This window comes from Dendrobates tinctorius, unplaced genomic scaffold (genome assembly GCF_039654945.1).
Source record: "Dendrobates tinctorius isolate UK_male_01 unplaced genomic scaffold, ASM3965494v1 ptg000027l, whole genome shotgun sequence".
Lineage (NCBI taxonomy): Eukaryota > Metazoa > Chordata > Amphibia > Anura > Dendrobatidae > Dendrobates > Dendrobates tinctorius.
In genome coordinates, this window is record NW_027361695.1 from 995,727 (window position 1) to 1,023,004 (window position 27,278).

Sequence of the window (27,278 nt, forward strand, 5' to 3'; positions counted from 1 at the left end):
ACAGCGGGAGAGGAGCAGATACCTTCTGTGGACGATGGCTGTTTCGCACTGACTGCGCTTTAACGGGTTTGGAGTCCGGACCCGTTGAAGCGCAGTCAGAGCGAAATGGCCATCGTCCACAGAAGGTATCTGCTGTGTCCGTGTCATGGACTAATAAAGGAATGTTTTATCGAATGGTGAGTGCCACCTGTTTTCTCTATTTTTATCCTGATTATGAGACTCGCTTTATGATGAGCATAGACAACCCCTTTAATTAATTATAACACTTATGCAAGTACTTGGTGCATTGACAAGTTTAAGATCCCACCCACCCAAGGAGGATTCTCAAATATGGCTGGTGTTACTCTTTAAGAAAAACCACCATGGTTACTTACCGGTAGCCGGTTTTTCCGGAACCCATGACAGCACCACATGACAGCACCACATGAGAGAGGGATCCGCCCCGCCAGGACAGGAACCTACTGAAATATAAGGGGCGGCACCTCTCCTCCGCTTCAGTTGGATTACAGAGCATTGAGAGGACTTCCCGGTTAGTTACATGTTTATCCAACACCACATCACACAAATACACCCGACTATTGTGCACACCCATACGGTGAAAAAAGGGGGGGGAATATACGGGTGCTGTCATGGGTTCCGGAAAAACCGGCTACCGGTAAGTAACCATGGTGGTTTTCCCTTCACCCATGACAGCACCACATGAGAGATTTTTGGAGACTTCGAAACACCTTCGGGAGGGACCACCGCTTGCAGCACCCTTCTACCAAAGGTCAAGTCAGCCGAGGAGGATAGATTTAATCTATAGTGCTTAAAAAAGGTTGAGGGTGAGGCCCAGGTAGCGGCCTTACAAATTTGCTCAATTGATACCTCTGCCTTTTCAGCCCAGGAGGTCGCCACGGCTCTGGTGGAATGAGCCTTGATGCCATCAGGAATCGGAACACCACTAGCTGAGTAGGCTACACTAATGGCCTCCCTAATCCATCTGGCAATAGTCCCTTTCGATACTCCATAACCCTTCCTGGCACCCTGGAAGGCTACAAATAGGGACTGGGACCTCCTCCACTGGCTGGTTACTGATATATACTCTAAGAGGGCTCTTTTCACATCTAGATTATGGAATTTCTCCTCTCCTGGGTTTTTCGGATTTTCACAGAAGGAGGGGAGGACGATTTCCTGGCTACGCTGAAAATCCGACACCACTTTCGGTAAATAAGCAGGGTCTGTTTTTAGGACAATTCTGTCCTGGTATACCTGGGTATACGGTGGACTAACTGATAGGGCCTGCAGGTCACTTACCCTATGTGCCGATGTAAGGGCCACTAGAATAATGTTTTTTAGGGTAAGATATTTCACTGATAGTTGTTGTACTGGTTCAAATGGTTCCTTTGTGAGAGCTTCTAACACAAGGTTTAAATCCCAGGGAGCCATTTTTTGCGATGGGACTGGTCTAGACCTGTGGCAGGATGTAATAAACCTAGCTATCCATCTGTTTGCCGCTATGTTACAATTATATAGAGCGCATAGCGCTGAAACTTGTACTTTGAGTGTATTTACCGCTAGGCCTAGCTGTAGACCTGCCTGTAAGAACTCTAAGATAGTCTTGATCGGGGGTTCTTGGTCTAATGGTTTCCCCAGAAACTGCAGAAACTTATTCCATATTCTACCGTATATATTAGTTGTTACTGGCTTCCTACTTTTCATCAGTGTAGCCACCAACCCAGGGGAGAATCCTCTATTACTTAAAAGTGACCTTTCAAATTCCACGCCGTCAGATGGAACCCCTTGACTTGCGTGTGGAATACCGGACCCTGAGCTAGCAGGTCTGGAATCTCTGGCAGTACCCACGGATCTGAGAGGGACATTATCTGTAGTAGTGAGAACCATGGCCTTTTTGGCCAGAACGGGGCTATTAAGATCACTCTGGCCTGATCTTCCCTTATCTTTTTCACTACTACTGGGATTAGAGCTACCGGAGGAAAGGCATAACTTAGCTTGAAATCCCACGGAATTTGCAAAGCGTCCACTGCCCATGGCTCTTCCTTTTGGTTCAGTGAACAGAATCTTTTTACCTGCCTGTTGCTTCTGTTGGCAAAGAGGTCTATTATTGGCTCTCCCCAAAGATGTACTATCTTTTGGAACACTACCCGATTCAGGGTCCATTCCCCCTGTTTTAGTGTGTTGCGGCTTAGGAAATCGGCTTGTGTGTTTTCTACCCCTCTGATGTGTAGGGCTGATAGGGAGTGTAGGTGTCTCTCTGCCCTGTGAAAGATCTCGTTGGTTTCGAGCATTAGGGAGCGTGACCTTGTCCCTCCCTGGTGGTTGATGTAGGCTACTGTTGTGCTGTTGTCCGACATAATCCGGACATTGCGGCCTTCTAGAGTGGGCATGAATATCCTTAGGGCTCTGTTTACTGCCCGTAGCTCTCTTAGGTTGGAGGATGCGTTTTGCTCTAGGTGTCCCCAGGGTCCCTGGGCTACCTGTCCCCTTAGGTGCGCTCCCCACCCCGAGGAGCTTGCGTCTGTCATTATCACGTCGGACACTGGCTTCTGCCACGATGTCCCTGTTAGTAGGTTTGCTCTGTCTAGCCACCATCTGAGAGAGCCTTTGGTTTTTACGGAAAGTTCCAGCCTTCCTTCTAAACAGCCTTTTAGCGACTTCTGTGCTGATAGGACCTCTGCTTGTAGTTGACGGGTATGAAATTGTGCCCATCTGACCGCTGGGATACAGGCTGTCAGAGTGCCTAACAAGGACATTGCCCCTCTCAGGGTCGTGTGAGGTTGATCTATTGTTGCCAAGATCATATCCCTTACCTTTTCCACCTTGGCGTCTGGTAAGAGACAAATTTGTTGATTTGAGTCCAAGATGAAACCTAAGAACATTTGCCTTTGTAAGGGTTGTAGCCTTGACTTCTTGACATTCACCATCCAGCCGAGATTCCGTAGGGTATCTATCACCCTTTCTACTTGCTCTGTGCAGTGACGTTCTGAGTTGCCCACAATTAGAAAATCGTCTAGGTAGGGTATTATAATTGTGTTGTGGATGCGGAGGAATGCTGTCATCTCTGCAACTACTTTTGTAAACACCCTCGGTGCTATGGATATGCCGAATGGAAGGGCTCTGAACTGAAAATGTTTGAGGTTGCCCCGAATGTAGAGCGCTACCCTTAAGTATTTTTGGTATTCTGAATGGATCGGGATGTGGTAGTAAGCATCCTTTAGATCGACTACCGCCATGAAACAGTTGTGGTGTAACAGCCTTATAGCTGAAGTCACTGACTCCATTTTGAAGGTTTGGTTCTGTATCCAACGGTTGAGGCCTCTCAGGTTTATAATCGTCCTCAACGAATGATCCGGTTTTTTTATTAGAAAGAGGGGCGAGTAGAAACCCCTTCTTTCCTGTCCTCTTGGGACCTCGATCAGGACATGTTTGTCCAGCAGGCTTAGGATCTCTGCCTCTAAGGCCAACTGTTCTTCTACCCCTTTCCTGACGGGGGTCACCACAAACGATGCTCTTGGCTGTTGAAAAAAGGGGAATTTTAAACCTTCCTTTATGATGTTTAAAATCCAAGTATTGGAAGATATATTTTCCCAGGCCTGACCAAACAGCATCAGTCTCCCCCCTACGGGGATGCCGGCGTCATTGAGGGGACTTTTTTGCGGATGAAGCGGCTCCCCCGAACATGAATCCAGACTCTTTCTTCCTCTTGTCTTCCCATCTTTTCCGATCTCCCGGAGGCCGGCCTCTATTGAATTTCCCCCTCCGAAAGGGCGGTCTTCTTTGATCTCCCTGAAACCTGGGGAAGCCCTTCTTCTTATCACCCGCTTTTTCTAGGATTTCGTCCAGATTTTTTCCAAAGAGAAATTGTCCATCACATGGAAGGGAGCATAATTTGGCTTTTGATTGTAGATCTCCCGGACACCCTTTAAGCCATAATGCACGCCTTGCAGCATTTGATAGTCCCGCTGCTCTCGCCGTCAACCTCATGGAATCGGCCGAGGTGTCGGCTAAAAAGGCGGCTGCTCCGTGTAGCAGATACATGTCTCCTAAAATTTTCTCCCTAGACATCTTGGAAGCAATTTTTTCTTCTAGCTGCTGTAGCCAGATCATTAAAGACCGGGCTGTACAGGTACCGGCTATCGCAGGTTTTAGTCCCCCCGCTGTTGCTTCCCAAGCATGCCTTAGGTAGGAGTCTGCTTTCTTATCTAGTGGATCTCTTAGTACTCCTGAGTCTTCTAGGGGCAGGGCCGACCTTTTGGATGACCTGGATACCGCCGCATCGATTTTTGGGACCTTGTCCCATATTTCCGTATCCTTAGGGTCAAAGGGATATCTCCTTTTTGAGGAGGAAGGAAGGCTACCTGATTTTTCAGGCTTCTTCCACTCCCTTTCGATGAGCGCCTGGACTTTTTCATTAACTGGAAAGGTGCGTTTCTTCCTTTCCTGTAACCCACCAAACATTACCTCTTCTAGGGATTTGGTCGCTTTTTCCTCCTGAAGGCCCATAGTTGACCTAATGGCTTTAAGGAGACTATCAGTATCCTCAACCGGAAAACACGGTCTACCCCCTGTGTCACTATCCGAGGAGGAAGAGGACATGCGCTCAGCCTGATATTCGGACGAGGAGGAGTCTGATGAAGAACTTGGGGAGTTTCTTCTACTTTTTTTCTTTTTCTTTAATAATAATTTAAGTGAACCTTCCACCTCTGATTTTATGACAGATCTGAGGTGAGTTGCTAGGCTCGGCACTTCCTCCGCCACTGTTTGCTGTATACAGCTAGCGCAAAGGTTTTTTTGCCAATCTTTCGCTAGGGGGTTCTGGCATATCGCACACTCTCTATTATTTCTTTTGCTCCCTGCTTTTTTGCCTTTCACCTAAGGAAGCAAATAACACACAAAAAGGACCCTATTAATAATGGTCTAACATTCACGAAGATCCACTCACCACCCACAAAATCGGGTACCGGGCTGGAAGGCTGCGCTGGAGCATGTGGTCTGTGTTCTCTCGATCTCGAGGAATCATTTGATCTGTGGCTCGGACGGCTGCTGCTCTTACCGCTCGAACGGCTACCGTGCTTCCGTGCCGAGGTCTGCGACGGGGGTAGAGACAGTGGGGACGGTGAGCGTTCCTGCTGTGACCCCATTGTAACAGCCCGGCCGTTCTGCTCCTTGCCTCCTTTAAATAGGCCCCGGTGAGCGATCCTTTTGACCCTCCCCCCTGCGACCGCCGGCCATTCTTCTCTTTTTTTTTTTTCCCTTCTTCTTTTGTGGCCGGCGCCGCACTAGGCGCCATGTCCGTCGCGTCCGTGACGTCAGCCGGAGCATACCCAAGCTGCACCGCGCCGCTGACGTCAGGCGCCGGAAGTCGCGCCCGGCTTCCCCTGTCCCAGGGAGAAGGAGCGAGCGGGTGCGCGCGCAGGGGGAGGGAGGCACGGAGGAGCGCCCCGAATGGAGGCCGCCTTACCGCACCCGCACGAACCCGGGGCCTGCTGGAGGAACCCCGGGGACTGCGCTTCCAGGCGCCGACGGCCAGCGCTGCAGGTAAGCTGACCTGCTTTTCCCGCGCCGGGACGGCCCTGGGTCCATGTCTTCATCCATGGCAGGCACCGCCGTTGTCAGCCTGGGATCCCGCTCCAGGACAGGAACCCAACTGAAGCGGGGGAGAGGTGCCGCCCCTTATATTTCAGTAGGTTCCTGTCCTGGCGGGGCGGATCCCTCTCTCATGTGGTGCTGTCATGTGGTGCTGTCATGGGTGAAGGGAAAATTAGTTTTTCTTAGCTCTCAGTTTACATGGTTAGTAGCTTCATTAATTTGTAATGGATTCATCTCCTTTTGTGACTTTTGGTTCAGCTTTTACATTGTATTCATGCACAGAAAAGAGAAGGTGATGAGACGACGGCAGTAAGTGTCTCACCCGCGGGTGAGGAAGGAGCTGACGAGCAGGTGTGGGATATTTTTAGCGCTTTTGACAGTAATGAAAAATGTTTTTCAGTTTCCCGTTTGCGAGGCACCATAGGCCCCTCGTGGTGACCGGCTTCCTGCGTGTTTTGAACCTGAACAGCTATGACTTCCCACATGTAATTGTATACAATTTATCAGGCCTTGATAGAAATCACAAATGGCTTTATATGAATGAGACTTATTTGTGACATTAATAAGGAAAATGTTACTGAGGTTTTTATTGTGGTAGGCGCTGCACGGGAATTCACTTGCTGCTGGGTTCCCCACGTATTACAGCAGATCGATGGGGTCTAAGGAAAAAAAAAAAACCCTCTAATCAGCTTCTCAGAAAAAGGACTATGGCTGTCTTCTGTAGTATTTGGGCCCCTTCTTAGCTTCCTAGGCTCCCATCCTCAGCTTTGGGCCACATTGACTAAGTTTTTTTTCCTCCATCTTTTGCACAAGAGAGTGATTCTTGCCCAGTAGAGGGAGCCTATGAGATAGGAAGATAATGTGTGATGAGCTCCTAGGGGGTGGGGCATAGTTTTATCCCTGTCCCTCATGGGCGTGTCTATGTCTGCTCTTGAACGGAAAATAGAGGCTTGCAAACCTTTTTACTCATATAGAAGACCTCTCTATGGTACAGACTCTCTTATTTTCCAATTGTTAATGAATTTTCTGCATACAAAGACTTAATTATAGCTGAAAGCATGAATACTTACACAGCCTTGAAATTCATTTGTATTATTCCTAAACATGTCATAATGTGCTAAACAGAAATGTCACTTCGAGGAAAAAAAACGCAAAGCAGATGCATGTCATCCTGAGAAAATAAAATTGATATTTATTTTTAAGAGATTAAAAAGCATGATTTTTATGACTAAAAATTGCCTATAGTATGATAACTTAGAGGATAACAACAGCTAGTTCATGATCACAATTTTATATTAAAAAATAAATTCATTATAAAAAGATGAGTAAATAGAAAAAAATAAAAAATAGAAATTTACCGTACATTATAATGAATTTATGATATATAAACATGAGATATATATATACATACATACATACTCACACTATGGTGAAGACCAAAGAGCTGTCAAAGGACACCAGAAACAAAATTGTAGCCCTGCACCAGGCTGGGAAGACTGAATCTGCAATAGCTAACCAGCTTGGAGTGAAGAAATCAACTGTGGGAGCAATAATTAGAAAATGGAAGACATACAAGACCACTGATAATCTCCCTCGATCTGGTGCTCCACGCAAAATCCCACCCCGTGGGGTCAGAATGATCACAAGAACGGTGAGCAAAAATCCCAGAACCACGCGGGGGGACCTAGTGAATGAACTGCAGAGAGCTGGGACCAATATAACAAGGCCTACCATAAGTAACACACTACGCCACCATGGACTCAGATCCTGCAGTGCCAGACATGTCCCACTGCTTAAGCCTGTACATGTCCGGGCCCGTCTGAAGTTTGCTAGAGAGCATTTGGATGATCCAGAGGAGTTTTGGGAGAATGTCCTATGGTCTGATGAAACCAAACTGGAACTGTTTGGTAGAAACACAACTTGTCGTGTTTGGAGGAAAAAGAATACTGAGTTGCATCCATCAAACACCATACCTACTGTAAAGCATGGTGGTGGAAACATCATGCTTTGGGGCTGTTTCTCTGCAAAGGGGCCAGGACGACTGATCCGGGTACATGAAAGAATGAATGGGGCCATGTATTGTGAGATTTTGCGTGCAAACCTCCTTCCATCAGCAAGGGCATTGAAGATGAAACGTGGCTGGGTCTTTCAACATGACAATGATCCAAAGCACACCGCCAGGGCAACGAAGGAGTGGCTTCGTAAGAAGCATTTCAAGGTCCTAGAGTGGCCTAGCCAGTCTCCAGATCTCAACCCTATAGAAAACCTTTGGAGGGAGTTGAAAGTCCGTGTTGCCAAGCGAAAAGCCAAAAACATCACTGCTCTAGAGGAGATCTGCATGGAGGAATGGGCCAACATACCAACAACAGTGTGTGGCAACCTTGTGAAGACTTACAGAAAACGTTTGACCTCTGTCATTGCCAACAAAGGATATATCACAAAGTATTGAGATGAAATTTTGTTTCTGACCAAATACTTATTTTCCACCATAATATGCAAATAAAATGAAAAAAAAACAGACAATGTGATTTTCTGGAATTTTTTTTCTCAGTTTGTCTCCCATAGTTGAGGTCTACCTATGATGTAAATTACAGATGCCTCTCATCTTTTTAAGTGGTGGAACTTGCACTATTGCTGACTGACTAAATACTTTTTTTCCCCACTGTATTTATTCCCTATTGATTGGATATGTACAGCTTAACTAATCTTGACAGCGGGGTACCTGGTCCTTATACTGTAAGCGGTGAAAAAGTGACTGAAGTGCTCATGTTTTGGGGGATGGGTGGAAGTTGCAGGAGGTGGACCCACAACAGAGATGGCATAAATGTCTCTGATGGTTAAATCCCTCCATTATTTGGTCCAGGATTTAATGTATGATGTTGGCTAGAAATCCCTTCCTAGAGTGAACAGATCGAAGATGCAATTGCAGAAAGAAGAGGACTGGATGGCGTGCAGTGGTTCTCAGGTCCTCTTCTTTCCTTCATTCTAGACCCACAACTAGGCCTCAGAGGTGACTGGGTGTCGCATGTCCATGAGATTATGACATGAGGCGCACAGTGACCTCAGAGGCCTGGTCGCAGCTGGAAGTCCCGGCCAGGAGCTGTGGAAAAAGAATAGGTGACTCTGAGAACCAGACAGCATGAAGGGGCCGGACAGGTGATTGATGAGGTATTTTTCTTTTTCTTTTTTTGGCTTTTTTATATTTTACGTTCATTACCCCAGAGACTTCAAAGCATAATAAAGAACAATCAGTTCACAGAAAATAACTTCACTACAAATTGAATTTCTTGGAAAAATTTACATGGTTTGGTAAGTTTTAATTTTGCCAGATCTGCTCAGCTCTAGTTCCAAAACAGCTGTAAAAAAAAAAGTGTGTTTTTTAGTTTTGGTTTTGATTATATTAAAAAAAATGGATCTGCCCGTGGTCTCACAGAAGAACATACATTAATAAGACAGATCGATGGTTTGGGCACTTTCAGTTTTTACGCTGTCTGGACTGTGCCATACGAGGCAGTCAGACACTGTCAGGCGCTTATAAGGAGCGGACATAGCTCTCGGCAGCGATACTCCACTCTTCCCCGCTCTGGTTTTATTAGAAATCAGAGTGATGTCCGTTGTGATGGCGTTCTGTGAGGCATGTGGATCACCGCGGCTTCTCAACATGTGTCTATAGGTCGTTGTCAACCCCGAACATGAAGCTGAAGTTGCGCGAGTCAGCCTGGGAACCAAGACCTGAGGTACTACCTTCCCCGTCTCATCATCCTTCCTCCAGAAGTCGGTTCGGTAGGTGCTGATGAGTGGTCTCTGCCTCTTCAGTTCCTCCTCCATTGGGGTCCAGTGGGTAAAGTTATGGGACTCCCTAAATTTCAGAAGTTTTTTCTTCCCCAATCCCTTAAAGGAAAACAAAATTGTGTGAGTCTTACATGTAAAGTGATTGTATGAGCCTCATAGAAAAACGGCCTAAAGCCAACGTCAATATTCTTTATGATGTAGGTGCCTCACTAATGTAATAACATGAAAGAATAGGTCAGTGCCTCCAACAAAATCAATACACTTTTTTTTCTAAATATCCTCTCTCCTGCGGTGGGGAGCCTGTTGCCTGTTTACACTCACATTTTTCCCTTTGCCAATGATCACAGCTGCTCCGCTAACATCAATAATCAGAGGAGAGGTCACTGCCTCCTACAAGTTCAACACATTCACCTTCTGCTGCAGTAAACATTATCATGATCTGATTGGTTGTTCCTTCAATGCTTCTGAAATTAAATTTTTTGCAAATAGCTTTGATTAAAAAATAATTATACTTTTGTGCATACAGCTCCAATGCAGAACTACATGTCTCCATGGTAACAGACTACCTACAAGCCCTTTATGTAGTCTGATTGTGTAGCCATGTGTCTCTGGCGGAGAAAATATGGCAACAGCTGCCTGCAAAATCAGTCTACACAGACTCTTTCTAGTCTGTAACCACGGAGACGCATAATTCTGAATAAGGGCTGGGTACACAGAATGATAGGATTTAAATTAGTCAAGTGCATTTGCAAATTTCTTTATCATTTGAGGTCATCATATAGCAAATGGTTGCATAAGTATGCATACCCTTCAGTTTTGATTGAAGAATAGTGAATATAACTTGGGTTGTGTTCACACTTGGGGCAATTTTTTGTAAAATGCCACAATTTCACCATAGTTTTGGAAAATAGGGACAAAAACCAACCACCACATGTGAAAGCACAGAAAAAAAACACACAGTATGACAAATGTGCACGAATACTCTGCTGTAAAATATATGTAACAATAAGCAGCAAGTGCTAGTAAAAGATGATAACAAAAACAGGGTATTTAGTTGATACGTTTATTGCAAAAAATGTATACTAAGCCACTCCACCACATCATGGTATACCCTTCCCGGAGCAGTCCTATCTAATGTATTTAAAACCTGATCATGTGAACAATACCTACATGAGCAGGGTTCAGAAAGGCGCTGCCCGGTATGGGCACGCTGGGCAAAATGGCTCTTTATGTGCATGTCCCACAAGAGATAGGCGGGAATCTCCCAAAGCTTGCATGAATAAGAAATTAATAGATTAAAAACACATGAGACATGCACACAAATGAACAGGTCAGTAAGACAGTGTTCACACCACCCAAAGACTGAGAAACACAGTATGAAAAACGTGCATGAATACTCTGCTGTAAAATATATGTAACAATATGCAGCAAGTGCTTGTAAAAGATGATAACAAAAACAGGGTATTTAGTTGATACGTTTTTTGCAAAAAATGTATACTAAGCCACTCCACCAATGTCACGGTACCCTTCTCGGAGCAGATCTATCTAATGTATTTAAAACCTGATCATGTGAACAATACCTACGTGAGCAGGCGCCTTTCTGAATCCTGCTCACATAGGTATTGTTCACATGATCAGGTTTTAAATACATTAGATAGAACTGCTCCGAGAAGGGTACCGTGACATTGGTGGAGTTGCTTAGTATACATTTTTTGCAAAAACATATCAACTAAATACCCTGTTTTTGTTACCATCTTTTACTAGCACTTGCTGCTTACTGTTATATATATTTTACAGCAGAGTATTCATGCACGTTTGTCATACTGTGTGTTTTTTCTGTGTCTCAGTCTTTGGGTGGTGTGAACACTGTCTTACTGACCTGTTCATTTGTGTGCATGTCTCATGTGTCTTTAACACATGTGAAAACAGCCTCATAAGTCACATCCATAATTTTGATTTTTCGTCAAGGCTTATGAAAAACAAAGCCGCGCAGAAGACAAGAGAAATCCCCGAGCTGCTCCTCAATCACTGCCTGTATATTTCTGTCTCTCAGCGGTACATATTCTTTTCCATCCTCGTTGCGTTGTGCTTTGTGAACGGTTTGGAGAATTTCTCTCTTTCTATCGTGTATTGCAGAATAATTGGCGGCACGATTACCGGGATTATAAAGGTAATTGTCGGCTCTGCCGAAGTGGGGAGTTTGTTCTCCGATCCATGGAGTGAAATGTCATAAAACTATGTACTTAGGAAGACTGGCATGGGCACCGTCATTACTGGAGTCTCCAGAGGCGCGAATTGCTGTTTCCTTCCCAAAAATTAAATGCCCAATTTAGAATTCAAACACACGAGCCTAATTAAGTGACACCGGGGAGAACTAACGGCAAGTGAACGCATTCATAAACCTGCACAGATGCTAAGGCGGCCCGGTAGTCGCTCTTCTGCGGACGGACTAGTCACTGTGTGCCAAGGAAGGTTGGCAATTAACCTTCAGGAGTATGGCTGCCGCAATTAATCCTAATTTTGAGTTCTCTCAACCAGTTCATTTATTAAAGGGGTTGCCGTGGATTACAAAAATAAAGTTAGCCTTGTGTCCTAGAGGGGCAGCTCGCCTGCCATTGATTTCTTCTACTTTAAAGGGGTTGTTCTCTGTTTTGAGAGCAGATTTCTCGATGATAAATCAATGCCTTCTCGCCGCTGGTAACGCTAAGGATCAGCTATAATCTGTGGGTATAATCTTGTAGTAAAGGTATAATTTCCCTGCAGCGCCCCCAAAGGAGAAATAAAGCATTACACAGTAACTATTGGAATAAAAGGGCATGATGGGTCCTCCAGAGCGAAAGATGTTGACGTGTAGAAAAATTTGTTCTGAAGTTTAATATTCAGGAGCGAGCGCACCGCTCCTCAGCCTCCTGTCTTCCTATTTGCCAGGGTGACGGTGCGCTCCTAAATATTGACAGTTTGGGCCAGTGACATGGTGGCCTGAGCTCCCTGATACTGCATTGGAAAAGCAGAGGGACACTGCTTACAAGCAGAATTAAGACGAGTTTGTAAGAGATACGCATGCTTGGCCTCCTCTGATAGATGGCAGAGGTGGCCGGTGATAAGTATTAAGCAAGAGTGATTGAAAAATCTCAGAGAGAAGAGAGAATATTTGATAAGGTTAAAATTTAAAAAAAAAAAGCTTTTTTTTTTTTTTTTTTTAAACAGGCTATTTCCAATTTTAATCACTACTAACCCCTTTAACCACTTAGATGGCAGCTAAGCCTGAGGCCTATTGAAAGCCAAGATCATTGACACCTTAGTACTTCTTGGCAGATCAGCCAGTAGCAGTATTGTGGCATTTCAAGTCCCCAAGGGGGGGAGAGAAAAAATGTGAGAAAACTTTCAAAATGGTTTATTTTATTTTGTTTTATTTTTGCAAAACTAAAACTTGTAATCACATAAAAAAGAAAATAAGTTGTCTCGTCTAATCTTTAAACTTAAAAAAAAATTGAATCCATATGCTGTAAATAAAAAAAAAAAAATCTAAATTCCAGAAAAGCTTTATTTTCAGACACTTTGCCTTCCCTTTAAAAAAGGAATAAAAAAGGATTAAAAAGTCCTATATATATGCAGTATGGTATCAATAAAAATGTTATCGTGCGGCGAATAAAAAAAACCCCACAAGCCTCGTATGGCTTCATTGAGAGAAAAAAAATAAAAAGAGTGAAAAAAATGGCGGGGAAAATTTTTTTTTCTGTGTCCGCTATGTGTTAATGTTTGATTTTGTCTTGTGGCCTTGCGATATACAGACGTATAGGATATACGGTAAATCGCGGCAGTATTTTTCGTACTTACATTCTCAAAAGAGAAGACGGAGCTCGGGAATATGTGGCGGTTGTCGTGCCTGGAGAATATGTGTTTCGTCGGATGTTCCTAGAGAAAAAAATGGGCAAACATGGAGATGAATGAAATATGGGGCGTCAGGTTACTGTCCCAGGCAGGTTATATCATTAAAATGGAAACATTACTGGTATCCTAATATTATCTCGGCAGATAATGACTTAAATGCGATTAACTCCAAAGCATTCATTATACAAATGACATTAGCGAGCCGCAGACATCCACCACCGAGATTTGGAGGGGTCAGAGGGTAATACTGTTATTATCAGCGGGCATAATTTATGCAGAAGTAATTAAGACTAGAATGAGATTCAGCTTCAAAGATGCTAAAAATATTCAGGTACAATGTCCAGGGAATTTTTCTTCCCTACGTTAAATTATATAGCAATTACTGAAGCCGATAAGTGAACGTCCTCCATTTATCTTCCTATTGTTCTTCGTTCCAATATTCGGTACTGATTAACTTTCTAATATTGCTTTATATCGCTTAGAGATCTGTTTTTCTAATATACGTGGTCCCAAAACCTTCAGAGATGGATTATACAGCCACCACTAGGAGGAGCTGTCTGCAGACTGTTTTATCATTGAGTTGAATGGGAAAGTTATATGCAGTGAACTCTTAAGCTCCCTCTAGTAGTGGCTGAAGGTAGCTTCAAGTTCAAAATTTGCCTTACTCACTATATAAATGCTGTTTATGTTTGGAAAGGAGCACACAACTGGGCAGGTAAAAATCCAACATGTCCCATGATCCTTGCTTCATGTCTAATAGACATTAGATTGTTGGTAGGCGTTATCCCCCAAATAACATTTATCACAACAGGATAAAAGGTATGATGAATGGAGGGCTAAGTACTGGGACCCCAATAATCCAGAGAATGGAGGTCCCAAACCTCCCATATGAATGGAGTGGTATTATGCATGTATGACCACCGCTTCATTGGGAGCTGCAGTGTGCATGTGTGTCCACTACGACTACTACACGGGATTGTGGGCACGGAGGGGTCAGCGGGGAGGAAGAACTAGGAGCGTACAGTGAGAGCAATGATAGCAAGGAGAGCACTATGGGAGCACTAGGAAGTCTAACTGGCAGCTTAACCCCTTAGATGCCGCTGTTAGTTGTGAAAGCGTCATTAAAACATTTGAATAGGGTTTTGGGTGTCCATTCCAAGATCCAGCCCCCAATTTCCCTGTGAGACATGATCGCAGGTCAAATTGTATTGTCAAAAACGTTACAACTCTCAAAATATGGCCACACAACCCAATTTTCTATTATGTTTTTAATTTTCATTTTTAATTAGGAAAATGTAAGATAAAGTATATGAAATTGTAACCGTACAGAATAGTGATGAGTGAAATGTTGGGATAAGGTGTTATCCGCCATGCTCGGGTGCCAAGTGTCTTCGGTGTGCTCGAAAAATATGTCCGAGTCCCCGCTCCTAACAAAAAGGAAACCCCTGCATGTGTGACGGCTGTTGTGGCGCAGGGATTCGAACATATTATTCGAGCACGCCAAAGGTAAAGTTACCGTAAAATTAAAACCTTTAGAACCTGAAAATACAATGTCAGAATCGCCTTTTTTTTCACCCTATGGAATATTTTTTTCCCCCCATTTCTCACTGCAATATATGTTAAAGCGAATGGTGTCATTCTAAACTGCAACTCGTTCCGCAAAAAAACAACAAGCCATCATAGGGCTTTGAGGATGGAAAGAGAAAAAAGTTATGGCTCTTGGAAGGAAAGGAAGAAAAAATGAAAGCCAAAAAGTAAAAAAAAGCGTCTGCATCTCCATGGGGTTAGATATTGGCGCAGGGTCACCAGATAAACCTGCACGATAAGCAGCATAGATTTTTCTTCCACTTCCCGCAGACCCGGCCCTCGCCCCGACTTTCCAATCTGAACCAAATGCTTAATTCAGGTCAGATTTCTTCAGTTCCTGTGAGAGACGAGGAGCTTCTGCAGCAGTTAGTAATGATGACAGATTGCTCCATTATGGAGTCCGAGGAGTAACTACAGGAGCCGCTTTTCATTATTACCGGGAAAGTCGGCACATTCAGAGCTTCTTGTAAGAGAGCAATCCTTAATGATGTTTAATTAAAGGATAAAGGGTGACGGTGAGCGGAGCGGTGCCAACTCCTACTATGAGCACAGAAAATGTGCTGTACAGCCGCAGAAACATCAATGATCCTAATGGTTCTATTGCTTTGCTTGTTAGGAGTGCAGTGGTTATTGCAGCTTTTCTAAAGTCGCAGGCTGAGTTCTATAATCTGATTCCTGTGGTTTAATCACAATAAGGTAGACTTCAGCTTTGTGACATAGATACAAAGGCTGCGAGGCCCGTATCAGTACTGACGGGTGTGGAGTCACCCAAACAGACACACAAATAATCAACCTAAGAGAAGAAATAGAAGGGAACGGAGACACAACAGCAAGCCAATACACATTTCTTAACTCCTGAGGAAGCCACCTCCAGTGGCGAAACGCATTGGATCTTCATTCCCACACATTTTCTCTACGCACATGGCCCTTCATTGTACAGTGTCACTGCTTTTATATTTTTTATGCAATGTTATCTATGTGTCATTATCTTGTCTTCTATATTGTACTGTTGTAAAACACATTAACACATTTCTGTCCATTGCTTAGTGGACACTGCGCATACTGCTGTTTACCTCCTATCTCCTACTCGTCAGGTAAAGACTTCAGCTGAATAGTAGAGGTGGTGGGTGGTGGACCCTCACTGATGGCATATTGATGACCTGTCCAGCAGATAGGTCATCAGTTGATAAGTCCCAAACAACACTTTTAACCCCATCCCTTCCCTCATCCACAAGGTATGGCACTAATTACCTCTTCACTGCTCTAGACCAGTGCTGGGCAATTAATGTTCCCTTCCCAAGGGGCCACATGAGAGACCATGACTGTCGTGGAGGGCTGAACCAATAATCTGAAATTATTTCTGCAATTTAATATTAATATTAACATATTAATTATAATTATTTTATATTAATATTAATTGTATCACTTAATATTTAGAAGAATTAGGTATGCTGACAACTCCCTACATGCCGTATGAGCACGCACACAGCCCCCCCTATATAACATATGAGCCCAAATAGTCTCCTATATACTGTATGAGCACAAACACAGCCTCCTATATACCGTGTGAGCCCCCACAATATGGTCACCTATATACGGCATGAACACCCACATTGCTCCCTATGTACAACATGTACCCCCACATAACCTCCCATAGACAGCATGAGTCCCCACATAGCCTCCTATATACAACATAAGCCCCACATAGCCTCCTTATATACAGCATGAGCCTCCCATATACAGCAAGAGCCCCAATATAGCCTCCCATATATAGCATGAGTTCTTCATAGCCTCCCTATATAAAGCATAAGTCCAACATAGCCTCCCTATATAGAGTGTGAGCCTCACATAGCCTGCTATATACAGCGTGGGCACCACATAGCCTCCATGTACAGCACGAATCCCACATAGCCTCCATATATACAGCGTGGGCACCACATAGCCTCCATGTACAGCACGAGCCCTCACATAGCCTGCTATATACAGTGTGGGCACCACAAAGCCTCCATGTACAGTACGAACCCCACATAGCCTCCATATATACAGCGTGGGCACCACAAAGCCTCCATGTACAGCATGAGCCCTCACATAGCCTCCATATATACAGCGTGGGCACCACATAGCCTCCATGTACAGCACGAGCCCTCACATAGCCTGCTATATACAGTGTGGGCACCACAAAGCCTCCATGTACAGTTCGAACCCCACATAGCCTCCATATATACAGCGTGGGCACCACATAGCCTTCATGTACAGCACGAACCCCACATAGCCTAATATATACAGTGTGGGCACCACAAAATCTTCTCTGTACATACAAACATCCCATATACATTAAAAATAAAAACCAGCACATTCTCACCTTGCTCCCATTCCCCCAGAGCTCTGCCTCTGCTCCTGTCTCCGGTGCACTGACTCTCTGCAGTGCACAGCTGACGCAATGAAACGTCGACATTGCGTCTGCTGTCTCACACGCTGATTGGTGAAAGGAGCCGACGACACTTCCTCCACCAATGTATTAACCGCTGTCTGCATCCCGAGGATGCGGATAGCGGCGGAGGATGGACAGGGGGCCGGGGAGGACACTGTGCGGCCTGGGGGCCACTGTTTCAGCCCTTCGGCTGTCTCACTCCCTGGGCCGCACTTTGCCCATGTCTGCTCTAGACCACCAGGAATGTGCCATTCAAGGGTTTGCATGATATGCGAATACACCTTTAAGTACATCACTGCCCTAGACCACCAGGATTATATAATTGACTCCATCTTTGCCCTAATCACCCTAGGGATATTATCATTAACCTTTCCATTTCCCTTGTTCTCAAGAGATAGCACTATTATCACCTTCATTGCCGTGGACCTGCAGGGATGTTATTATTAACCCTTCACTACACTAGACCAGGAAGGATGTTAATTCCCTTTAAATTACATTACTGCCCTAGACCATCAGGGATATTATTCATTGACTCCATCACTGCCTTAAACCCCCCTAGGTATGCTATCATTAACCTCCTTATTTCTCCATTTCTTCCATGCAAGAGATAGAACTATTAACATTTTGACTTCTCAAGACCACCAGGGATGTTATTATTACCTCCTTCATTGCCATAGAGAAATAGAGATGCCTGAGATGGGAATGCTCCTTTAATTCCATCATTGCCCTAACCCACAAGGTATAGAATTATTAAAACTTTCACTATCCAAGACGAATACTATTAGTAATCCCTTCATTACCCTAGATCAGCTGGGATTTTACTCATTGCTGCATGTTTTAATGAAAGCTACCATAGGTTAAGAAACAAAGAGAAATCTATTCTAGCAGAATCAGGAAAAATCCACTGAACATTATGAACTTTTCTTACTAGAAACATCAATTAAATAGCAGCACATTGTGAATCTCCTTTTATATTCCAGTTTCTGTGAATGCCGGGGGCACGTCAGGAAGTATATAATCAAAGCTCACATCTGAGGGGTAATTAAAAGCAAAACGACTGCGGACGCACATGATAATTCATGGAAAGCTACAGGAAAGAAGAAATGCTCCGATCTACAACATATAATCATTTACTCGTAATAATTGCAAAGCGCTAATGAACATTAATCATATGACAACTAATTCTAATTATGCAGCCTGGGAGAATTTCTGAAAATGCTTTGCGTGAGATGTCGTAAAGGAACGGATATCAGCAGAACTTGTATCGACACTATTAAGCCGGGGTCACACTTGCGAGTGCAAAGCGAGAAACTTGCGCAAGTCTCTCACCTCAATACCCAGCGTGGGTTTCCTCCGGGTACTCCGGTTTCCTCCCAGATTCCAAAGACATACTGATAGGGAATTTAGATTGTGAGCCCCATCGGGGACAGAGCTAATAATGTCTATAAATTGCTGTGAAATTAATAGCGCTATATAAGTGAGTAAAATACATAAAAATAAATAATACACAAGTAAGCAGAGAAGATTCAGCAATGAACTGGTGAAGAACTGAGTTATACAACACTGTAGAAGGACCCAGGCAGACCTTTCCAGAAGTACAGCAGAGTTACCCAGCGATGTAACAGAGCCAAAAGGCAAGGCAGAGCTAGTCAAAGCTAGAAGATTTACCCAGCAATGTTGTAGTAGAGTTTGACTTCTCACAAAGTCAACAAAAGTAGTAGATTCCAACTACCTGAATACTCAGTCAGCATCCTGATGCCTGAGCCAGCCTGTGAGGTCTGTCTTTGTGATGTCTGGTTTTGACCTGATTGCCATGCTAGATGGATGCCTCATTAGAGCAAAGCAGGAGGAGGACGCAAAGCCCGGCACTGGAGCCAGGAAAAGTAAATAACAGTTGTAAAAGCATAGTTAAATCTTTCCAGCTCTCCTGAAACATCCAGGAGGCCCGCAAAATAAAGGGACACCTTCAAGGCACACCGAACCTGCCCAAAACCTTCAACGGGGCGTGCACAGGTGGGAAATGTATCATGGAGAGGAGAGTTAGTGAGGCTTCAGAAAAGGGGACTGGCTGTGTTCTAATACCATAGAATAAGATCAGGCATCCTCCTGTAGGGCCATGTTTTTAAATTGTGGGTCCTAATTGCATCACCAGGGGTTTCTTATGACGTAATCTCGCCCTCTGCCTCTAAATAAAGGTGAAGATCAGAGGATGTTTTGGAGTGAGAAAGGTAAGTTTGTCATGATGCACGGCATGCGCCAACCCGTCATTATTCATCAGGATTAATAACAAAACACATGGCCAACCAGGAAAATTTGTAAACTGCACAGAACACAGGTGAAAAGTAAAAAAAAGACAAAAAAGTCACAGCTAAAAACAAGAAAGAGAATCCAACCTGTAAATCACGGGCAACCAGTGAGCACTTTGTTTAGGCCAAGAACAAAAAGAACAAACTGTATTTTATATGAGAGTAAGTGCAGAAATGAGCGAGGACATCGCAAGCTCTTCCATTAATAAATTGAATTTCTATGTCTTTTCTGAGGCAGTGAAGCGGCTGAAAAACTGAATAGGACTCATTAGATTAAGAGTATAAGTAATTACCAAACTACCAAGTTATGCAAAAGACAGGAGAGCGCATACAGATGTAAGAGAGGGAGAGAGAGAAAGCAGGAAAGTCACATTACACAATTATCTCCTCCACGATTTCTGAAGCATAAGATGAAAATTGCGTCTCTGACTGCTTCTCCGAAAATGGAATCATCTTAGGCTCGTATGGGAAAAAAAAAGTTTGGTTTGCTAAGTGCAAATGCTCTGTGAGCTGATGCCCTATATATCCATAATGTGGAGTTGCTCTCGGTTTATGACTGCTTTCAGAAAATGCTTTCAAATTAAATTGAAAAAAAAAAAAAAATTGCACTAACTGAAAATGAGATTTTTTTTTTTACCTGGTGCAAAAATTCAGTTCTAGTCCAGAGTCAATGTCACCTATTACTGCCCTATTTTGGAAATATAGAAGAAAGTACTTTTTTCAATATTGACCATGAAATTTAGCTTCTATTCTATGTCTAACCATCACCCCACATACAGTCATCTAGATGTCACCATAAATGGAGCAGATCTCCTGCATTCCAGGCAGATACGGTGAACTTTGCAAGCAGCGGCCACTAGGTGGAGCTCTCTTTGACTTCAGTGGAAGTTATGTACACATATTTGCAGTGAGCTCCCCCTAGTGGCAGCTGTAGACATCCAGAATGTTTCTTTTTCATTGTTTGGCTGGGCGAAGAGAAATATCCTGTTGTTTACATTTATTTTTGGGTTGTTTATACGGTGAACCCTACTAACAGTAATTTTATTGAAGGACACTCTCCTGCGACTGATGTGATAAACTCACCAGACAATACATTTTAATTAGCAGTGCTCTCCTGACACTGTTTGTGGGATCGATTGGAGGCAATTTGGGTGTGATGGGGGGTGTGACCTTAGCTTAAGTATGGGGTTTACATACAATTAACATTTGGTTGCTTAAAAGAAGATGAATTATCAGCTGAGGGATCACATTACAGCTGCCTATTGAAGTGTATGGAGATAGTAAGGAAAGGAGCAGAGAGAGAGGCAGAGAGGCGGTGGTAAAGTCACAGTTACACTGCTCAGTACTGCTGTATAATGTCGTTTATGCTGCTGCTGCTTCTGAAAATGTGAGACATAGAGACAGGATAACAGGCATCTAAATCATGTCCATGTCGGAGCAGAGAGAGAGGCACAGACACAAAACAGATTCTTCTGCTTTCTAGTAAGTGTTTTATATCACCCCAGAGTTAAATTCCCAGCTACACTGCTCAGTACTGCTGTATAATGTGCTCGATGCTGCTACTGCTCTGAACATGTGCTACAAAGAGACAGGAATGGAAGAATCAAAATTATATCTATGAGTAAAAGAGAGGCAGAGACACACAAAGAGATTCAGTTGTTTTCTAGTAAGTATTTTAACTCACCCCAGACTTTAATTCACAGCTACTCTGCTCAGTACTGTTGTATAATGTGCTCCATGCTGCTGCTTCTGAACATGTGTTACATATAGACAGGAGAGAATGAATCCCTTATGACTGTGTGTGCTGTGTATGGTAGACATCATAGCAGGTAGTCTGCACCCACCAGCTCAGAGACAACTGAAAATTAGAGCTAGAACCAGCGTAGGGTAAAAAAGGTGGAAAAATGCAGGATGCAAGTCATATAATTGCCAGTATATGCTACCAGTGGGGCATTGTCCTGTTGAACTTCTTTCACATTTCATTTTGTACCTCGGAGGAGCAATCTTTACAGCCAATCTCAGAAATATTCTCAGCTAGTACAAAGTATTATCCTATAAGGCTAGAAATGTGAATGTTATAATGGAGGGATAAAATCTCTCCTATGAGTTTGTCCTGGAAGCTGAGATATAAACACATCCAGAAGGTTTCTACCCTAGTAAGGAGATCTGTCCCTTCTATACAGTAATCTCAGGGTTAGTGCACAAGGTAAACATCTCCCGGAGAGACGGTAAACAAACACGTCAACCGCGAGACGATGATGAACATGCGAAACCGCCACATGGCGCGGGATTAGAGAGAGAAAGATTCCTCTGTACCATGTGGGTTTAATCATCCATCGCAGCCGAGCAGTACCGACACGGCCTCCGCGCCGCTGACAGATCCTGTACTGTCTATATTTGCAGAGAACGCAGGTGGCCGTTTCATAAATCTATTCATGCCAGCGAGCTGTGATGACACCCAGCTTTTCTGCTTTTACACTTTCATCTCTTGCACGCGGGATACACACATTTCCCTGTGGGGTCAGCTATATCTTGTCGGTCGGGTTTGCTTTAGTTTATTCCAGTAAAGGTGGGTCGCCCTCCCAGGGCTGTGGGGTACTCGGTACCGGGCCGGTATCAGTGGGATGTGTCACAGCAGCGGTGACCCGGACCGTGGCCCTGGGCTCCCAAGTAATAGGAAGATGTGAATGGTGGAATGTAGATAGATGAATAGTTCGTGACGCCACCTGTGGTGCTCGGCAAGGGAGGTGTTAAGCCAACGCTGCATGCAGATCCGCTGGGACTGATGGTATGGTGCAGCAAAGATGTAAAAGCTCCCCACAGGTGAAGCTATAGTCCCAGGGCAGTGTGGATGTGGTTGGCACAGGGATGTAGTGGTGCCGGAAAGGTAGGAAGCAGACAAGACACCGCAGGGTGCAATTTCTGTACCTTTACAGGATAACTGCAGTCCAGGTCCTGATTACAGATGGTATTGGAGCAGGCTAGCCTGGAAGCAATTCAGGGATTCGTTCTCAACAGATGGGCTGTGCAGTCTCCTTCCTAGCGCTTGTTTGTGGGATCTCCAGTACCAAATTACACTGAAGTTCCTCCTGTCAGGTATTCTCAAGAACCTCACTTGCACGGCAGACAGCTGTAGCCTCTCAGGGACTCCTCTCTCCTGAGTCCCGGCTCACTATCCAAGCTGCTGTTGTGCCCTCAAGTCTTAGATGGGAGTAGGGCATTTACAGCCTCCTACTTCTCTGGTGTCTGTTGCAGGACCGTTAGTATCTGTACAACCGTGGAGACCAGGCTCCAGTTCACGCGCTCTCTCCAGAGATGAGCTCGTCCTCTCCGCTCCATCTCAGCGCTCCTTCCACACGTCTGCACACTCCACCCTCTGCAGACTAACTAACTCACTACCCCTTGCTCTTGGCCCTCAGAGAGCACTCCTCCCCTTAATCCCGGTTCCGAGTTCCCCCTGCTGGCCTGGAGTGGAACTGTGTTGCATGCATAGATTGACTGTGAGAGAGACCCATCATTGCCTCCAAGCCTGGTATTACCCTCCCCTGGAGGAAGGCAAAGCCACTGTGGCGACCATACCCCTGGGGGCACCACACTCCCCCCTAGTGCAAGTCAGCACTCCTGGGCTGAACAAAAACATGAAACATATAAACAGTTAATAATAATTGTACAAGAGTTAAAAATGAAAAAGTTACAAAAACCAAGAGCTTCAAAAATGGTCCTATGAGGATAAGTCCAAGCATCAATGTCCATGGCCCATTCCTGGGCAAATGGTGAACTATATACAGGAAAGTTTTTAACCACACAAGTCCTGTGGTACAATGTCCATAAAACAAAACTTGTAAGTGAAGATGGCTTTAAGGTGCAATGATACACTGCGCTGCTGTAAGTATGATTCAAGGAAATTTATTGGTGCCTACGCGTTTCCTGAGCTGTCCCAGCTCACTTCATCAGGGCATGATACAAGCAAACGAAATGCAGGAGTTTATATACAATCCAATGTGGGGAAAAAAAAACAAAAACGGGGCAGGACAAGTAACTGCCACATCAGCAAGGCAATGGTATAAAACACATTAAAATAATTGTATTTTAATAGAATATATTAAAACAGCATATACTAAGAATACATACTCAAGAACAATAAAAAAGAAAATGTATATATTTCTTTTAAAATAGACACGGGGGATCACGGGGTCCAATAAAAAAGTAGTTAAAACCATCCTCAAGGAGTCTAGAACACACTTCCAAAGTTGAGAGTGTATGGTGTTTTAATCCACATGACCATGGTGACTAGTGAGGAATGGGGTATTATTTTTCAGATCAATGTTAAGATCAATCCATTCACTTCCAGAATAAAGCTGGGACAGCTCCGGAAACGCGTAGGCACCAATAAATTTCCTTGAATCATACTTACAGCAGCGCAGTGTATCATTGCACCTTAAGGCTATGTGCCCACGGTGCGTGTTAAAACGCACACCAAAAACCAGACTCCTTCCCAGAAATTGCGCGTTTTTTTCCGCGCGATTTCACCGCGATTTTACCGCGATTATGATCGCGATTTTGCAGCGATTTTCGTGTGCGATATTCAAGCACTTTCCAAGCGATTTGAAGCATCGCTTGGAAAGTGATTGACGGGTTGGTCACACTCGTCAAACATAGTGTTTGACAAGTGTGACCAGGTTTTTACTATTGAGGCCGCCTATGCAGCATCAATAGTAAAAGATAGAATGTTAAAATTCTAAAGAAAATTAAAAAAATAAAAAAAATCGGGGTATATTTACCTTACGGCGTCCCGCGCTGCATTCCCGGGCCACAGCGTTCCCAGTAATGCCTTGCGAGACCTGTGATGACGTAGTCTCGCGTTGCTATAGCGATCTCGCGAGACCGCTAGAGTCACGCGAGACTATGTCATCACTGGACCGTGCCGCAAGGCATTACTGGGAACGCTTAGGCCGGAAATGCAGCGCCGAAAGGTAAATATACCCCGATTTTTTATTTTTTATTCTTTTTTTTTTACAGGGGTACGGTACCCAGGGCCTGGAGGACAGTCTCCTCTCCTCCACACCGTGGGTACCAACCGCACATGAGACGCTTAACTTCCCGCATGGTGGGCATAGCCACATGCGGGGAGTAAGCGGTTCTCATGCATTCCTATGGGTGCGGAATCGCGGCAATTCTTTGCGATTCCACACAAAAGAATGATCATGCTGCGATTCTTTCCGCGATGCGATTCCGCCGCGGAAAAAAGCGCAGCATTAGCACAGCATGTGCGGAATGCCATAGGAATGCATGGGGGGCGTTTTGTGCACGATTTTTAAACGTTTTCGCGCCGAAAATCGCGGCAAAAACGCTTAAAAATCGCTACGTGGGCACACAGCCTAAAGCCATCTTCACTTACAAGTCCTTGGACTCTGTGCAGACTGTAGCAGCTGTTTCATGCGTTTGTGGGTGTTGTGACTGAAGTTTCACAACCCTATCAGGTGAGTCTCTCCTTGCCTCACCATTACAATTGTGTTTTAAAGGTTTCACACAGTGGATGCGCCCTGTTTTGTTTCTTTCATAAAACAAAACTGGCAGATCCAAAGGAAACTCTTACAGGTTACCTGTAGGCACAAAACTTGAAAAACTGTTACATATATACACATACAATTTCAACATTTACATTTAGCTATATACGATATCTGATGGGTGGTATCCCTTGTGTAATGCGGGTAGACCTGCGTAATACTGGTGTAGTGGGTAATTTACTGGATACACTACTGGGGGTTCTGCATGGCACAGGAATCCTAGATTGTCTGCGAACTCTTAGACTCACCAGGGGCATAACAGGTTCACCACTGGCAGGGCGAGGGTTCTCTGGCTCCACTGCTGGTGTGGCATCTGCTGCCTGATTTTCCTGATCCTCAGGATTTCCTTGAGTCACGTCTTCCTGTGCTACCAATTGGGGAAATGTCAACACCGGCACCACTATAGCATCATTTACTTTAGTCCAATTCGCAGGGAATTCCCCAAGTATTGTACTGACCTTTTCTTCCTCTATGGGTTGGATGTTATCCGGTTCTTCCACTCTTTCCTTCAGCAGGTCAGGACATAGTTTCAGGTGATCTCTTGATATTGCTGCTGAGGTTTCTCCCCCATCTTTGCTAATAAGGCATACCTTGGTATTATCAAAGTTTGAAGGCAGGATGGTATAAGGTTCAGCTTCCCATTGATCATCCAATTTGTGCAATCTTCTCCTTTTTAAGACCTGTTCTCCCGGCGACAAAGGAACAGCAGGTGCATTTTGATTGTAAAGCTTTTCTTGCTTTTGCCTTGCCTAGGCTAGACTCTTTTCCACGCATTCTTGAACACTTCTGTACTGTTGTTGTCTTTCTGTATCCCAGTCAGCATCTGGTGACGTTACTTCGGGGGTAAGGACTCCCATGTCCAAATCAATAGGTAGTTTACCAGGTCTTGCTCTTATTAAGTAGGCTGGGGTACAGTTGGTGGAATTCACTGGAATATGGTTGTAGAGGTCCACCAGATCTGGCAACTTCTCTGGCCACAGATTCCTCTCCTCCAAGGGCAAAGTCTTCAGTACGTCAATCACTACCTGGTTCATCTTCTCACACATGCCATTGGTCTGTGGGTGGTACGATGTTGTCCGGATCTTCTTACAACCATACAAGTTACAGAATTCCTGGAACACTTCTGCCTCGAAAGCTGGACCTTGATCCGTAAGCACTCTTTCAGGATATCCATGTGGTCTACAGAAGTGCTGTTGGAATGCTTTGGCTGCTGTCCTGGCTGTCTGATGTTTGACAGGCACAACTACCAGGAATCTTGAGTAGTGGTCCACAATGGTAAGAGCATAGCTGTAGCCGGACCGGCTTGGAACCAGCTTCACATGGTCCAGGGCTACCAACTCAAGGGGCTGTTTGGTGATGATTGGCTGTAGAGGAGCTCTCTGGCTGTCTCGATCCTTTCTGCACAGGTTACATTGTCTACACTCCCAGCACCACCTCTCAATGGCTTTCCTCATACCAGCCCAGTAGAACCTCTCCTGGAGCAATGCTTCTAACTTCTTCCATCCGAAGTGTCCAGCTCCATTGTGGTATGCTTCCAGGACCATTGATGCCTCTCTCTTTGGGACTATCACCTGCCAAACCAACTCATGAGTACGGGCATTGATACTCCTCCAACACAGTTTTCCTTCATAGATCAACAGCCGGCCTCTCGCCTTCCACAACTGCTGGGTTTCTTCAGGAGCATCCGACTCTGGGCGCGAGTCATTTTGTGACAGTAGCTCCTTCACCAGGTGGACTGCAGGGTCACTATCTCGTGTTTCTGCCCAGTCATGATGGGGCAATGGATTCAGGGTGACCTCCTTCAAGCCAGACTGTCTGTTTCTCACTCCTTGAGCACGCTGGGCCGCAAGTGGCTGGTGGAAAGGAGGCAACTCTATTTCTTCAAGAGCCTCAGGGTCTTCTCCTGCATCTGGTAGGTTAGGCATTCTGGACAGCGCATCAGCATTGGCATTCTTGTGCCCTGCCCTGTACTTGATGGTAAACTCATAGTTCGATAGCCGAGCCATCCATCGCTGTTCCAGTGCACCTAGTTTTGCAGTGTCCAAGTGCGTCAACGGGTTGTTGTCCGTGAAGATAGTGAACTTGGCGGAGGCTAGGTAATGTTTGAACCTTTCG

The 27,278-nt window shown here is 44.6% G+C and overlaps 2 protein-coding genes across 5 annotated transcripts in view; one reads left to right on the plus strand and one right to left on the minus strand.

The window, feature by feature from the left end:
• The window catches only part of KLHDC8B (kelch domain containing 8B), a 132,182-nt gene extending 113,386 nt beyond the window's left edge, over nucleotides 1–18,796 (plus strand). Inside the window, exon 7 of the mRNA XM_073569624.1 lies at nucleotides 18,271–18,796. Coding sequence (XP_073425725.1) covers nucleotides 18,271–18,308 — 38 coding nt within the window. The 3' untranslated portion in view covers nucleotides 18,309–18,796. The remainder of the gene's footprint in view (nucleotides 1–18,270) is intronic.
• The window catches only part of CIMIP7 (ciliary microtubule inner protein 7), a 52,604-nt gene continuing 34,211 nt past the window's right edge, over nucleotides 8,886–27,278 (minus strand). For all 4 annotated transcript variants that reach the window (XM_073569626.1, XM_073569627.1, XM_073569628.1 and 1 more), the window contains 2 exons: nucleotides 13,219–13,296; nucleotides 8,886–9,480 (listed from right to left, as the gene is read on the minus strand). In XM_073569626.1, coding sequence (XP_073425727.1) covers nucleotides 9,034–9,480; nucleotides 13,219–13,296 — 525 coding nt within the window. In that variant the 3' untranslated portion in view covers nucleotides 8,886–9,033. The remainder of the gene's footprint in view (nucleotides 9,481–13,218; nucleotides 13,297–27,278) is intronic.